General features: G+C 36.9%; 1 protein-coding gene across 1 annotated transcript in view; it reads left to right on the forward strand.

Moving 5' to 3' along the window:
• The window catches only part of ush (Zinc finger protein ush), a 78,035-nt gene extending 64,230 nt beyond the window's left edge, over positions 1 to 13,805 (forward strand). Inside the window, exons 2-9 of the mRNA XM_018536854.1 lie at positions 5,731 to 5,981; positions 7,226 to 7,598; positions 8,047 to 8,569; positions 9,234 to 9,493; positions 9,941 to 10,343; positions 11,164 to 11,422; positions 12,442 to 12,675; positions 13,239 to 13,805. Coding sequence (XP_018392356.1) covers positions 5,731 to 5,981; positions 7,226 to 7,598; positions 8,047 to 8,569; positions 9,234 to 9,493; positions 9,941 to 10,343; positions 11,164 to 11,422; positions 12,442 to 12,675; positions 13,239 to 13,688 — 2,753 coding nt within the window. The 3' untranslated portion in view covers positions 13,689 to 13,805. The remainder of the gene's footprint in view (positions 1 to 5,730; positions 5,982 to 7,225; positions 7,599 to 8,046; positions 8,570 to 9,233; positions 9,494 to 9,940; positions 10,344 to 11,163; positions 11,423 to 12,441; positions 12,676 to 13,238) is intronic.
• The last annotated feature ends 1,643 nt before the right edge of the window (positions 13,806 to 15,448 follow it).

Below are 15,448 nucleotides of genomic sequence, written 5' to 3' on the forward strand. Positions count from 1 at the left end.
GGGGGGGGGGAGGTTCCCGGGGGCAGAAGGTGGAGGAGGAAGAGAAGGTGGAGACGAGGAAAGAGCGAAGGGGGAGGGCAGAAGACTCACTCAGCCGGGCCCCGTTGCCTGTTACCTGTACGTCGCGTGTTTGCCTACCCGCGTCACGATCAGGATCCTATTTGCATAGCGCCGATGAAGCTGCTACCGTCCTGCACCGCTTGCGAGTCCTCCTCCTCCACAGAGGACTCGCGTCGGCGGTGTACACCCACGTACACCGGGTGTCGTGCGAGTCGTGGGCTTCCTTCCAGGACCGGATGTGCCGGAGAATTTTTAGGAGCCACGATTACGACGAGAACACGCATCCAAAAATATTGTGAAATAGAGGTAACTTTGGCCGAAATTTGGGGTAACTAACTCAAAAAGAACCTCTCACTAATTATATGGAAAATTGAATCTCGATCAAATGGATTCATTTGTTTTATAATATAACATTTATAATGGGCTATATATATTATATTAAAAAAACTCAATAATGGAGCATTTTTTAAATCATAAAAATTGTGCTCACACATAGAATATCTTTGATACATCATAACTCAGAAACTATTCATTATTGAGTCTTTTGTGTAAGCATTTTTTTGTTCACCACATTATAAGCTACATTATATGTAACTATTAACTCATTTTACTGAAATTTAATTTTCTATATACCTAATTAGTGCGAGATTCTTTTAATAATACCTATAGACAGCGCAAATGTTGAAATCGAAACACAATTCGTCCTGAAATATCTTAATCTTCAACTACAATCATGAGACCTTATGTATCAATCGTGTACAAATTGTACACTCATTCATGTTCTCTTCAGATCCAAATAACCCGTTGATATAATCAAGAATTAAAGACACTTTAAGGCGTCCTATATTGTCCTAATTTAGATCTGAGTCGCTAAATTACTCCATTTTTCGGTTTATTCTTACGTATACACGATACAAAGGAAACGACGACTGTGCGAGGAGAATCTTTTACAGAATTACATTGACTGGGAGATTTCATTAAGGGATGAAATTCGTCATCTGGATGCACTTAGCGATCGATCAGGAAAGTGGCGCTTGGCCACAGTTTCACGAAATTCCCGTTTATTAACACTCGAACGGGCAACACCGTGGTCGACGTTCGCCGTGACTGAAACGGCGAGGAAGGAAGGAAGGAAGGAAGGAAGGGTTTGGGGAGCGCGGTATAATAAATGCCCCGCATACCTACTTATTACTCTAACGAGCGGACGCTTTTGCATCGCGCGGCGGCTTTCGCGGCACGCGTGCCCTCAGTCACGGAACGCTCGATGATTTACCGGCGCATCACGTGCATTCGCGCGACTCCTCAAGAGTACGTCTGGTCTATGCGTCTCTGATTGTTTCATCGATCTTTGGTTTGTTAAATTAACCCGCTTGTACCCCGATCCTTAGACATAATTCAATGATTCATCTCACCGCCTCGCCATAAGACGCAAAGAGTGTTATACATTTATACGATGTTGCGAGATTCTTCCTCGATTGCACTCGTTCTTTGGCGAATTAATAAGTCTAAGGCCGGAATCAGACTACGCATTGAAAATTGAGATTGAAGACCGAAAATTGAAATTTGACCAATGAGGATAAAGAAATTTTAGCTCCTATTATTTTGATTAGGTTTTGATCCAAAATTCAATCTTTCAATCTTCAATCTCAATTTTCAATGCGTAGTCTAATTCCGGCCTAACTCTGATAGAAAACTTTTGCGTAATATCTAACGCAAACTAGCTGACTAGTTTCTAATTGGATTAGTTTTTGTAAAACTATAAATTAATGGGTCAATTCTAAGCAGAATCGTAAGGCTTGTACTTTGTTCTCATGACATCACTTGTAAGAACTATAATTAATATGTAATTTTATGCGTATATATATATATATGTATCGTAAGACGTACAATCGTTCATAAAAATCTACGATTTCTCGTAAATGTTAATTTGAAGAAAAATTTTACGTCTTGGAAAATCTTCCGCTTCTTATTGGAAAACAATAAAGGATATCGATTAATTCAATAATTTTTACTTTTCCATTTACAAGGAAAATTGCAACAATTTTCCCCGAGCAAGCAAGAAGAAGGTATCTGTAAACATATTGCATAAAGTTATAAACACTTGTAAGTTTTTATCAATCTTAGAAGAACGTATTGCGAGCCTTACACAAGTCTGCTTAGAATTGACCTGTAAGGATCTAAAGTATATCTAAGCAACTTATCGTTGCGTGACGCATCAATCGCGTCGGAGCACCGGTAAATCGGCCGGAATTTGAGGCTCATTAACGGGCATAGAGTACATATCGGAAGGATGTGGTAGAATGGCGGGATCGAAAGTACGAGCTTCCGGCTCCGTTCTTTAGCGCGACGGCGGAGTCGCTGCGATTGCTCGCTTCTTGCATAAAGCGGGGGCCGAAGGTGTACACGGGCGCGGCGGTATCGGTTCCGAGAAAGGCTTATCAGGCCGCGGATATGTTAATGGCGGCCGTGTTGCCTTCCTCCCCCGGTCCCCACCTCGCCACCTCTTCGAGATATATTGCACCCCAACCGTCGCACGACGGAGGTGGTTGGACGCTCGTAAAGGTGGTGGTCGTAAGTGCAGCCAAGGTGCGCAGCCCTCTTTCCACGATCATGCATGCACACGCAATTAAGAATGTTCCGAGTCCATGACGGAAATTCCTGAAGATTAAGTTTTCACTTGATCGTCAGGATATTAGAAGATTAGAGCAACACATCATATTAGAATTGTAACTTTTTTTGCAAGGAAAGAGAATGGATTTATTAAAGTACTTAAAAGTTTCGCTGAATATATAGATCTGAAGATAATTTTATTAGACTACCAAAATAATGATGTAAAATGCTTAAGACTTGACGACAATGTTGCAAAAAAGTTTTAATATTCTAACAACTAGTTTGAGCGTCTTCTAATTACCTTAAACCTAATTATATTATCCTACTAATTATATTATCTATTATTCTAATAATATCCTATATCTACATAAAAAAAAAGTTCTTAGAAATAGATCTTTATAAAGTTTCTTTCAATATTCTTCCGCATTTAGATTTTCTTTTAAGATCTCACTCGAAACGTTGCGCTTCTAGTTTGTATCTTTATGCAATTATTTTAAATATCTTTTTCGAGATCTTAGATCTCGAATCTTAAATCTTTTGTGTCGGATTCTTTAAAATTTAGCATATTTGGAGCTGTGAATATTTACGTACTCTCTTCGGAAGGTTGTAGGAGAGATTTTTCGGAAATTCGGGCTGTTTCGAAACCTTCTAAATCCACGGTACAACCATTGTACTCTTGAATTTTCAGACGTGGTAGGATTAGCGAACGCCTAGATCCTTGGATCTCCGAGCCGATCGCGAGTTCAATCCGCAGTCAGAGATCATCTCGAAATCTCTCGCACGATAATAGAACCTCGGAGAAGGGGGAAGGGAAGGAAAGGAAACCAACCGTGTGAGATAAGAGGATTTATCTGCAGCCTCCATCGTAACACACCTCTCGCTTCAATCATAAGATAGAGAGATCTATCCGCGGCCTTCTCTCTACCGTATACCTCGCCTGTCCAATCGTACATCTGCGAGATCACGAGAGCTGGAGTAGGAGGCAGAAGAAGAATAAGACGAAGGAGCGGACGAGGGTCGCGTATATGAACTCGCAGACGTCGTCGCTGGCGAACGTATGCATGGCTGCGCAATTAAGGCCCGCGATCGCGCTCGTTCCCCGAGAGGGACAGAAATAGATCGGAAGAGAGAAAAAGGGAGATTGCCACGCCATGCTCTGCCACACCATGCCACGCCACGCCACGCCACGCCATGCCATGCTATGCTATACGGCCGATCCATCGATGACCGCTTATTTATAGAGAAGTAGAGAGGAAGGAACGCGACCTGAGTGTAGATGCGACCGCGGGATAGCCCATGAGGCGCGCAACCCTTTGCCCAATCTCTCTCTCTCTCTCTCTCTTGCTCGCTCGCTCTCTTCGAGTCCTCGCGTCGCAGCTTCCTCCCTTTTGTCACTTTCTCCTCGTCCTCCGTTTCATCTAAAAAGGCAATTAAAGCATCTGGATAATTCTTGAATCTTGATCTCTAACGACGACGATCCACCTGGTAGATCATCCGTCTGTCCTCGGAATCTTTGATGATCGATCAGAAGAAGAATGTTTCGCCCGAGAATCATAAAGTGTTAAAATGTATTGGATTGAGACAAAAGTTTGTAACGTTACAAACTTTGAAATTAAAACTTTATTAAAAACGGATGCAATTTAAGTTTAAAGAAAAAATTTTAAAGCTTAAAATTTTCACTATCCGATCAGATTTTTGGAGTTTCTTTGAGTTTGATAATTTTTACATATTGAAAACTACGAGCTAGACAAAATAGAAAATTTTCTTCTCACTTTGTGAACTTGTCCAGGTATCTGAAAATAACTTTTTTTAGATTTTCAACTTTCTAACATTAAAGTTTAAAATCTTTCTATGCACCATTTGGTTTATATAATAACACATTTATTTTTGACAAATTTGATAAAAGATTAATATAGAATAAATTGTACTTGAAATTTGAAAATTGGATAATTGGTACGATATTTCATACATTACTCTCATTTTCGATAATTATTCAAGAATTTTAAAATATTATATGATTATCAAATTTAAGTAAGAACTTAAGTTTTCTCAATGTTGATATTAATTTTTTTCAAAGACTCGTTTGATCGTCAGTGATATCCTTGGCTTCCTAGCGCAGTCCTCAGAATTAAACTTTCTATCAATAGTCCATCACACACTCTCGCCAGGACCAGCCCTTAGACACTGAACTATTCGACAGACTGCGCGCGAGCAAGTTGAGTGTGACCCCTGAAGTGGGGGATGAGAGGCGGCGTGCGAAGGGTGCAATTGGTGGTTGTGTCGGACGGGGGTAAACTAAGCCGGCGAGAGAGTAGGGAACGTGGGGTACGCAAAGGATCGCTGTACCGAAAGCCCATTAGGCACCCGGATAGCCGGAGAGCTACATTTTCTCGCATTTCGACACTTCACCCAGCATTCCTCTGGTCCAGCGTCATTATGGTCAACTCGTCAGCTATCTCCGACCGACACCGGCGATTTCTGAAGAAATGTACAGTCACCTCTCTGTGTTGTACCGCTTAATCCTGCAAAGCTGAATTTAAATGGAGGACTTAGGATAATAGTGACATAAATCTCTATAATTTGTATAGGATTCGCTTTTGACAGTCTAACGTGGACTTTGCAAATTATGAACGTGGTTTGTCCTGATTTTGATCTATCTTCAAATCAAGAATGTCTCGCGAGTCTTAAATTTCTGCAATGTTGTAGTTTCCTAGAAGATCTCTCAAATCTTCGGGCAATTGAAATTTAATTCAAAACATTTCAAATTGTTATTTTATCATATAATTTTGATTTAAGATTTTTTATATTTTTTTGGAAAAATCCTCCTTGTCCTCTTATATTTTTTTTAAAATGAATATAGAATAATATTTTTATATTCTCTATAAAAAAATATATAATTCTAACAATTTATTACTATATCACTTTTACAGCGTTGAAATGATATCTATAGCGAGATAATCAAAATTCATACAGATGAAAATTCTTATAGTGTCTATTCTTACTGTTATTTCACTGTAGATCGAGAATATCAATTGATGTGTATCCATTTTTTGGTTTCAGGGGAGGATGAGGAGTGGAGCGACTCGGAGAAGACTCCGTCGGTGAGCAGCGGCGTGGATGGCGGCGCCGGCGGATCGGCAGTGTCGAGCCCGGTAGCACCGCCAGTTGTCGAGGAAGATTCGAGTTTACCGCCCCCTCCAAGACTTAACCCCGTGTCATCTTCGATCAGTGAGGAGGACATCAAACTGCGCCTCAGCGTGCTTTCGGAGAATACGAGACTGCGCCTAGTCAACCTCAACGAGGACATCGAGGTACGTCGATTTTATTCATATCTTAAAAAAGGTGTGTAGACGTTTTTTTGAAGCCTCTATTCGTTGAGGCAGTTAAAGTAATCCGAAAATGGTGAATTTTGGTAACAAGGAATTTTCAGGGACGCTCTTTTAAAAACATGGTAAAAATTATGATAATTAAAAAAGACTTATCCAATATGGCGGACGAAAAAGATGCGAAATACATAAAAATTTAAAAAGCACTTCACAGAGCTGCTTTGTGAAGTTGGCACCCCTAAATGCGAATATTGGTAAAATCATTATTGCACTCGTTTGTCCACTGTTTGTCCACGTTTGTCCACCGTTATTTTTATTTGTCCACCCTCCAAAAAAAAGTTAAAAAGATTATAACATCCCTAAGTGATTATTTTTCGAGTTCGTATCGATTGCTTGAGAATTCATTTTACTAAATTAATGATTTTTTCGAAAAAATACGAATGAAGAATATAAAAAAAAACGAAGAACAACTGAATAAGATTAAAAGAAGATGAAAATCATCATCTTCATGACTATTTCAAGAAGCGGGGAAAAATAAAAAAATAAAAAAAATACGAAAATCAATAATTTAAAATGAAGACAGTTAATTAAAACTAACGGGAAAAAAGGAAAAAACAAATAATAATCTCATAAATTAGACAAATCCGGAAAAAAATTTTAAGGATGTATAAATGCTTAAATTTTTTAAAAAATTAAGTAAAGAAAGAACCTACGTTGTAATTTTAGGGGGATTAACAAACCAGTTTGGTCTTTTCCAGATTTGTTTGTGTATCCGCAATAATTCTGAATCGCGCGCGTAGCGCGCGCAGGAAAAGGCTAGTAACTTCAAAAAAGCACAACACTTTTAGGCCATCATAATACGTCAAAATAAATTGTGACTGAAATCATGATCGAAAAGTGATTTTTGTTACAATTTTGGAATTATTTTGATACCATTTTGATGTAACGATGATTTTATATTCTGCTAAGATTAAAGTTGCATTTATAGTAGTTTGTTAAATCACCTAAAAGGAATTAAATTAATTATTTATTAATATACACTTTATGGAACGTTTCGATTATTTGTAAAGTCTTCTTAGCCAAATAATTATAACCGAAAATAATTAAGAATTCGAAATCAAATTGAATACATGACATTCTTGATAAATAAAAACATTGGAAACAGTCGATGTTAAAATACATATAAATAAAAATAAGGTATAATAATAATAAGTATAAAAAATACGCAGGCTAGGGTCATAAGAGACCGCCATGCGCCGTCCAGGAGCGTGCGGACACGGGAGTCGAGTCCCAAGGACGTCGACGAGGAACAGCATACGACGAAAGAGGATGAGTGCCAACCGAGGCCGTTGTCCTCATTGTCGTCCACCTCCATCAAGAGGCGGGACTCCATCTGCCGCAGGGACTCGGAGGACTCGATCACCACGGGGGATACCAAAAGGATACGAATCGACGACGAGGCAGCACCAAGACTGAGACTCAATACTAGTCTGGCGACGGATCCCGCTCTGCGGCCCGCCGCCGTCGCCGCCCTTACCGTGAAACCCGAAAATACATCGCCACCGAATCCGACACCGCCGCTTCCGGCCGGATTGCAGAACGGTGAGTAGGATCTGGAGCATGCATGACGCCGCACCTTCGTTTAGGAACGCGTAAAAAAATCAATCATTATAGTTGTAAATATTAAGCACTTTTTTCTCAGCATAGATAAGTAGGAGTTTCAAAATCCAGATGATCAGAACCTTTAAATATAGTACAACCTAAAAAAAATAAGATGACACAATTTTGAATGTGATACAATTCTGAACGAAATAAAATTTAAATCCAATTTTCGAGGTTCAAATTTGGTCATCTTCTCATTGTGTGGAGGGTTTCAAAGGGTGCAAAATAGAAAAAGAAAATAAAACTTAATTAAACTTCGAAAATTAGAATTTAAATGTTATTTTATTCAAAATTGTATACCATATTCGAAATTGTATCACCTTGCCCTACAGGATAAGAAATAATAACTCGTCGTCAGGGATAATCTTGATTGAATTGATTTCCTCAGCAATCGCATCAGGTCGCCTGTTCGTCCTGCCGACCGACGGCAAGGAAACGATCACGGTGGAGCCAGCTAGGCCTCCACCAACCGCCCTGATCTGCCCGCCGTGTGGTATCCGATTCAGTTCGGCGAGCACCCTCGAGGCCCATCGCACCTTCTACTGCGCCCATCGACCGCGCGTGGACGAGGATACGGCGAACGACGAGGACGACGACGGCAGCAAGTCCAGCGGCAAGTTCGAGGTGCGGAAAGCATACGCGTGCCCGCATTGCTCCTACAGTGCCGATAAGAAGGTGTCTCTAAATCGTCACATGCGAATGCACGCGGCATCGCCGGCACCACCGACGATACCATCGTCTTCAGGAACGACAGCAGCGGCGGCAGTGACAGTGGTGACGAACCCGAACTCTTCTGCGGGCAATCCTGCAGCGGCTGGTCAAACCACTGCGGCGAACGGTTCCTTAAACGAGGAAACCGAGAGATACTGCAGGAATTGCGACATCCGATTCAGTTCCTTGAAGACGTACAGGTGGGTGGACGGAAGAGTAGAATATTGTGATTGTTATAGGACAGAGAAGCATCTTCTATACAAGGGATAATTGGTGAAATTAAAAAATATATCAAACATAAATTATTGTAATATGTACTAAATGTGATTTATATAAAATATAAATAAATGTTAGGTTTTGAAGGTAACATATATTGAAATCGTTGGGATTTTTTTATTTTTAATGTTTAAAATTTTTGAAAATTGAAATTGAGATTGTGAAGAATTCCATATGTAGAATTATAGATGAATAATGTATATATTTAAAAGAAAAGTATAATCATTCATATCTTTAAATTTTTAGATCGTAAAATCTCGCTTTATTTAAAAAATTGCGAGGATGATTTTTTAACTAGAGCGAGAATTTTTATTTTAAGATATGAAAATTTTCTTGAAATTCTCCAATTAACGAAACTTAGATTCATTAATACAAAATTTTTAGACCCCGAATCTTCAAAGGTATAGAAATTTTTCCAGAAACAAATATTAATTTGATAAATAATTCTAATTTAACGTAGAACAAGTTATAACTATTATCGAATTTTTCAAAGTGTTATAATAATTATAATATGTATAATTCATTATGTTTATTTTATACCTATAAATATTACAGACGTTTTTCTAATTGCAATTTAATCTATTGCAGGGCGCATAAAACGCATTACTGCAGCACAAGGCACGTAGTAAAAGACACGTTGTCGACACCGACGGCGACGCCGACATCCTCAGTGAAAGCGTCGCCGCCGACCAGTTCGAGTCCAGGTGATTCGCCACCCCCGCAGCCGTGCCTGGCGCTGCCCACTAACCCCATCCTCATCGTGCCGTATTCGTTGTTCCGCGGTGCGAGTGTCCTCGCCGCACCAGCACTTCCGGCTCCCGATACAGCGTGCTTCCTTCTGCCAAATGGTATCGATATTTTTTTAAATTCTCGTTCATGAGAAATTTTATATTTAAATAAATTGTATTTATTTTGCCGATCTTTTTTAGAGTTAAGTTTATCCTTTCGAGTCTAACTTTTTTTTTAGAAATGGAAGATATATAGTTATTTTTAAAACATAAAAATTAGCAGATCCAATAGATTCAAGAAATAAAATATTATCAAATTATAATTAAATTGTTTATTGTATAATTTGAAAAGGAGAAAGAGAGAAAACTATTTAAAAGAAATATAATACGATTAGATACGTATCTAATGTAAAAATAAAAGAAAATTGTGACTGTTTTATAATATGTACTAAATAATATAATATTATATAATTAATGTTTTATCATAAAATTGGCAACAAGACATATATATTCTAATATTAATAACATTACTAAGATATTTTCTCGAATACGATGTTACGTTTTCAGGTTCTCTTCAGCCAATGACAAGAGGCCTCGCTTCCACGGCCCAGAACGCTATGGTGGAGCCGCCGGCTGTCCTGAGGGCGGCGAATAAGCCCTCGACGCCTGCGTCGATGGTAGTGGCGGCATCGACGTCGCCATCCGCCTCAGCACCCCTCGATCTTAGCGTACGCAGATCACCGGTACATCAAGACGAGAAAGAAAACAGAATGTCGCCAGCGCCGTCATCTCTACCACCGCCTCCGGGTAGTCCTAGATCCAGAGGCAGCAGTAGTCCCAGAACGAGGTCCATCGGTCCGAACCAGACTACTGCCGTTGCGCCACCTCCACCCACGGAACTCACCCTGAGACTCGCTGAATTGCCGCCACCACCTGTTCCCGGGGTGCTCGTCAAGCAGGGCGTCTCCAGGTAAGCAACTATTATTTCTACAAATCTGAATTGGAATTGGATTTCTTACTTTTATTCGTTCTTTAGTCTATTGATTTTGAAAATAAATAATTTTTCCAACATTATTTTGTTCGTATTATTGACCTTACTTTCCTTAAATATTATATATATTTATCGATCTTGATTTAATATTTGGAATTGGATTGAATCTCCGGAATTCTGAGTTTTTAATTACTATATCAGTATGCATATAAATAATTTTTAAAACTCTTCTTTATCTTATAATTGTAATTATATCTTGTTAGAATTTACACTGAATTATTGTTTGTATCATTATCTCTTTTCTATCAAACTCTTCATATACATACTAATTATTAAATATAATTTATATTAATTTATTTATTAAAATTACACTATATTAAATATATTTCTCAATAGTTCATCTGCATTTATCAGATATGTATTACTTCCGTGTTAATTATTGCATTCAATAAGGTTGTTATTATTATTATTATTATTATTATTATCTTGAAAATATTATCAAGTAAATTATCATCAGATTAAATCGTATACAATATATCAAATTAAATCTTATACATATATATAGGTACATATAAAATAATAAAATATATATGTTTAATACTATTTAAAAAATAATATATACATATATATTATAATAATTTAAATACTTTATAAATTTTAGGATTTAAAAACTTCCCTTTAGGTTTTTAGAATATCTTCTTTTTTCCATCTATTTTTGAATCGCGAATTTGAAGAACTTTTCGTGATTTTTAAGATTTTAAAGGATTAGATTCTTGAAACTGAAAGTTTGTTCTTACAGGTGCAAAGAATGCAATATCGTATTCTGTAGACACGAAAATTTTGTCGCTCACAAGAAGCACTACTGCCAAGCAAGGGAGACGACGGTGAGCAACAGTTCGCCGCCTCCTGACGCGACCTCACCACCCCTGGTCCAGCTTATCTGCGCCCAATGCGGCATCAAGTTCGCTTCCATAGATAATCTGGTCGCCCATCAGGCATTTTACTGTCCTAAAAGGCCTGAACCCCAAGAACACCACACACGATGTTCTAAGTGCAAGGTAAATTCTGAAGTAAAATAATGCAAAAGAATTTTAAGGAACTGAATTTTTATAAGTACTTAAAGAAATATGTGAAAGGTATTTAGGGATGTAAAAGGTATCATCACAAGAAAAATATCGAAATTCATAAAAAATTAAAAAATTTTTTTAATTTATAACATTAAAACTTAACACCTTTTAGAAGTGTTAATTTTTTTTTAAACATTCCTGATAAAATTTTTTAAAGAATTTTTTATGTGAATTCTGAAATATTCTAAAATTTCTAAAAAAAATCTTTAACTTTTCTTAACAGTGTTCATTAAAAATTATAAAATTTAAAATCTTAGAATATTTTAGAATTAACATAAAGAATTCTAGAAAAGATGTCTAGACTTTATAAACACTTCTGAAAAATGTTTTAATTTGTCAAAAAATATGAGAATTTTTCTGAAAAGTTATTTAATTTGGAACAATTTTGAAATGTATACAAAACTTCTGAAAAATTATAATATATAAAAGATTTTGACAGAAATCTTCATCAGATACATCTCTAGATTTTTGATGATCCAAATTGACTCTTCTTCGAAGAGAGGGGACATTTATAAATCAGATTATATATATATTAATAGAACGTTATTTCCTACTTTGGAGAAATATTGCGAAGAATATCACTACGTCGACTCGCCATCAGAGGTCTATCGATATTTGCAAATTTCTCGCAAGTGCTAAGACACGCGTATATCTCTTTATATAGAATCTCGATTTAATAACTTACCAAGGCGTATAAAGTAGGCTTCCACTACAATATCTTACTGATGAGTCAAGTAGTGGAAGCCGGAACGAAACGCCAAACATTACGTGATATTCTTCGCAATATATAATTATTAGAATAAATTATCAGATTTAGATTTTAAATTGTAATTTGACTCTTATTCGCCCTATTTAACGTGTTAATTATTATTATATAAAAGAGTCCTTCAAATCTTTAATTCATTTGTTCTTCTTCGAAAGATATAGCGAGATATAATGATTTGTCACAGGCGATAATAGAACCCGGCAGCAGTCATACCTGCGCCAGCGGCGCGACTGGCGGCTGGCGGTGCCCGGTTTGTGGTGCTGTCAGCCCCACGGCCGGTGCTGCTCAGCGTCACATGGATGCCCATCAGGGCGTCAAAGCCTTCCGGTGCACGATCTGTCGTTACAAGGGCAACACTTTGCGCGGCATGAGAACTCACATTAGAATGCACTTCGAGAAGCGCGGTACAGATCTCCAGGTAGATTTTTCCTTGCTTTTGAGCTTCATATTGCACTCTTTGTCTCCTTCTCTCCAGGAGAAGGAAAAAGGAAAAAAGATGAACTGGTGCAAAAGTTCAGTAATAAAGAACAGACCTCATATTGCACAGAAAAATTACGGAAACATTACAGAAATATTTTATTGCAAAATTGTGTGTACAAGATTGATAAAATATCCATCTAAACAAAATATATCAACATCGATAAATATGTGTCCATCTGGTAACGCTGCCGTATATTTCATTAAAAAAAAAAGGTTATTATTTTGCACAATATTTTTGAAATATTATTGTAGCACATCGTTGAAGTTATTAAGAAAAATAATAAAGAAATATTTTTAAGTCTTTGAATGTCTCTATATAATATTTTACATTGCAATATGCAATGTTGCTGCAAGCTTTTTTACTGTATAGTGATCAGTAATTTTGATAAAATTAAATCTTTTTTTTTTTAAGGAATATGTTTAAGATATTATATTGTATTATGTATGTTTTTAATATGTGTTTTTGACCGACACATTCTTACGAAACATTCTTTATCCTAGGAAGAAAATTATATAACATGCGTGCTCGACGACGAGGTAACACTGCCGACGCCGGAACCTGCACCCTCCACAACACCAGAAGAGATCCCCGCTGAAATCCAAATGAACGGCAAAACGGAAATAAGAAAGAGCCCGCAGCCGCCACCGCCACCGCCACCTCCCCCATCGTTGCCGCCGGCAATCACCGGCAAGGTCAAGCAGGAGCCCGAGGATACGCCGCCACTGGACGAAAGTCTGGACAGCAACAAGAGCGGGCCTCGCTACTGCCGCTCCTGCGACATCAGCTTCAACTACCTGAGCACCTTCATCGCTCACAAAAAGTTCTACTGCTCGAGTCACGCCGGTGAGGCGAGCAATAACAATAATAACAATAACAATAACAACAACAACAATGCCAGCGGCCATCCGACGACGCCGCCGACTGGCAGGACCGAGGCGTCGGTGCTTTAATTCTCCGAAGTTTCGCAGGCGTGATGACATGTCTCTCCCATTCATTCCTCTTCCCGGAGGATCTCCAATTGTTTTTAAGATTCTTTGAAATAATCGAGAATAATATTTCGAGACTAATCCCCGAGATTTTTCTATTCTTGCTTTGAGAATTAATTTGTAAATATTTTATGAGAAATATTGTATTTTAAATAATTGTCACGAAATTTTTCCAAAAATTCAAATAAATTTTTTTGAATAAGTTTTGCTAGTTATATAAAAATATTATACCCTTGTTATACCACTGCGATCGAATTAATTTATGGAATCTTTTTAGTGAAATTAATTCTGAGGCCTAATTTCATCTATTTCTGCACATATCGCATTTTTTTCAGAGATTTCAGGAAGAGAAAAAGAGGCGAAACGTGTCAGAAACGCAATGACGGACTAAAAACGGGGACTGTTTATTGTTGCCAGTTTATACATAATATAATGAGCGACTATCAGACTTCTTATAATAAAATTAGTTGAATATATTACGTTGTGTGATTTTTGTTGACCCAGGGAATCGTTTGTACTTATAAGCCGAAGGTAATCTATGTGTAAATATATATACACTCATATTTATATTGTGTGTGTGTATATATATATATATATATGTATATATTTGTACAATTATATCATTTCGAGTTACACTATATAAAATATTATCAAATATTTCAAAATGTTTTCCGAAATATGATACATATAATCGTAATATGTATATACATACATATATATATATATATATAACTTTGTATAATTAGATCATTTTGCACCTGCAAGAACGGACGAATTGCAGGAAAAAGATGCAAACAGAGTCATGACTAGAGTAACACAATTAGACATGTTAATAAATATAATCTACGTATATCTCAATAATAAAATAAAATTTAATGAAGCTAATTTAACAAAGAAGCTTTAATCTCGGTCTTTCGATAAGTTAGTATTGTTTATCTATCTCCTAATTTAATCTATAAAATAATATATTGATATATTTATTTTCTGTTACATTTTCTATTTCTCGTTTTCTATCATTTGTCATTTATTGTTTGTTAATTTTTCAATTAAGAATTCGGGAATTAATCTATTGTTTTATATAAATAAAAAAATCTTTCGACATATAAATTAAGTTATATTTAAAAATATATATCCAGCGTTTTATATATACATGGCTCTGTTTGCAAGCAATTTTTTGAGCGATCGTCGTGTCATTTTGATATTCTCAGAAGATAATTTTTGAGAATATTGAAAAGAATCGGTGAGACGTCGCATTGTCCTGTACATATAAAAATTGGCGAAAAGCAAAGTGAAGAATAAAGAAAAACGACTGGGCTCGACGCCAACGTGATCGATCGATTCGGACGTTGCTGTGCAATCTCATGACTCTTCAATAATCTCGTAGCATTAATAATCATTACCTTACGAACGAAATGATGAGTGTAAAATGTTGTACAGTAGACGAGTAGAGTATTACGAAACAGTAGTAAGCAATCCTGATGAATGATACCAATCTCAGCTTGTGAATCTGCTAAGTTACGTTGCGCAATGTATGACATTTAATATATATATATTATATATAAATAAAAAAATGGTTACGCATGTTCGCGAAAATCGCGCCCACGTTTGCGATAATAACGTGAATGCGTCGATAAATATCCATTGGAAGAATTTAAAGTGCATTTAATAGAATACTATAAAAGTATAAAATATGAATTTACAGCGAGATTATTCATGATGAATTA

Source organism: Cyphomyrmex costatus, unplaced genomic scaffold (genome assembly GCF_001594065.2).
Source record: "Cyphomyrmex costatus isolate MS0001 unplaced genomic scaffold, Ccosl1.0 scaffold160, whole genome shotgun sequence".
NCBI classification, from domain to species: Eukaryota; Metazoa; Arthropoda; class Insecta; order Hymenoptera; family Formicidae; genus Cyphomyrmex; species Cyphomyrmex costatus.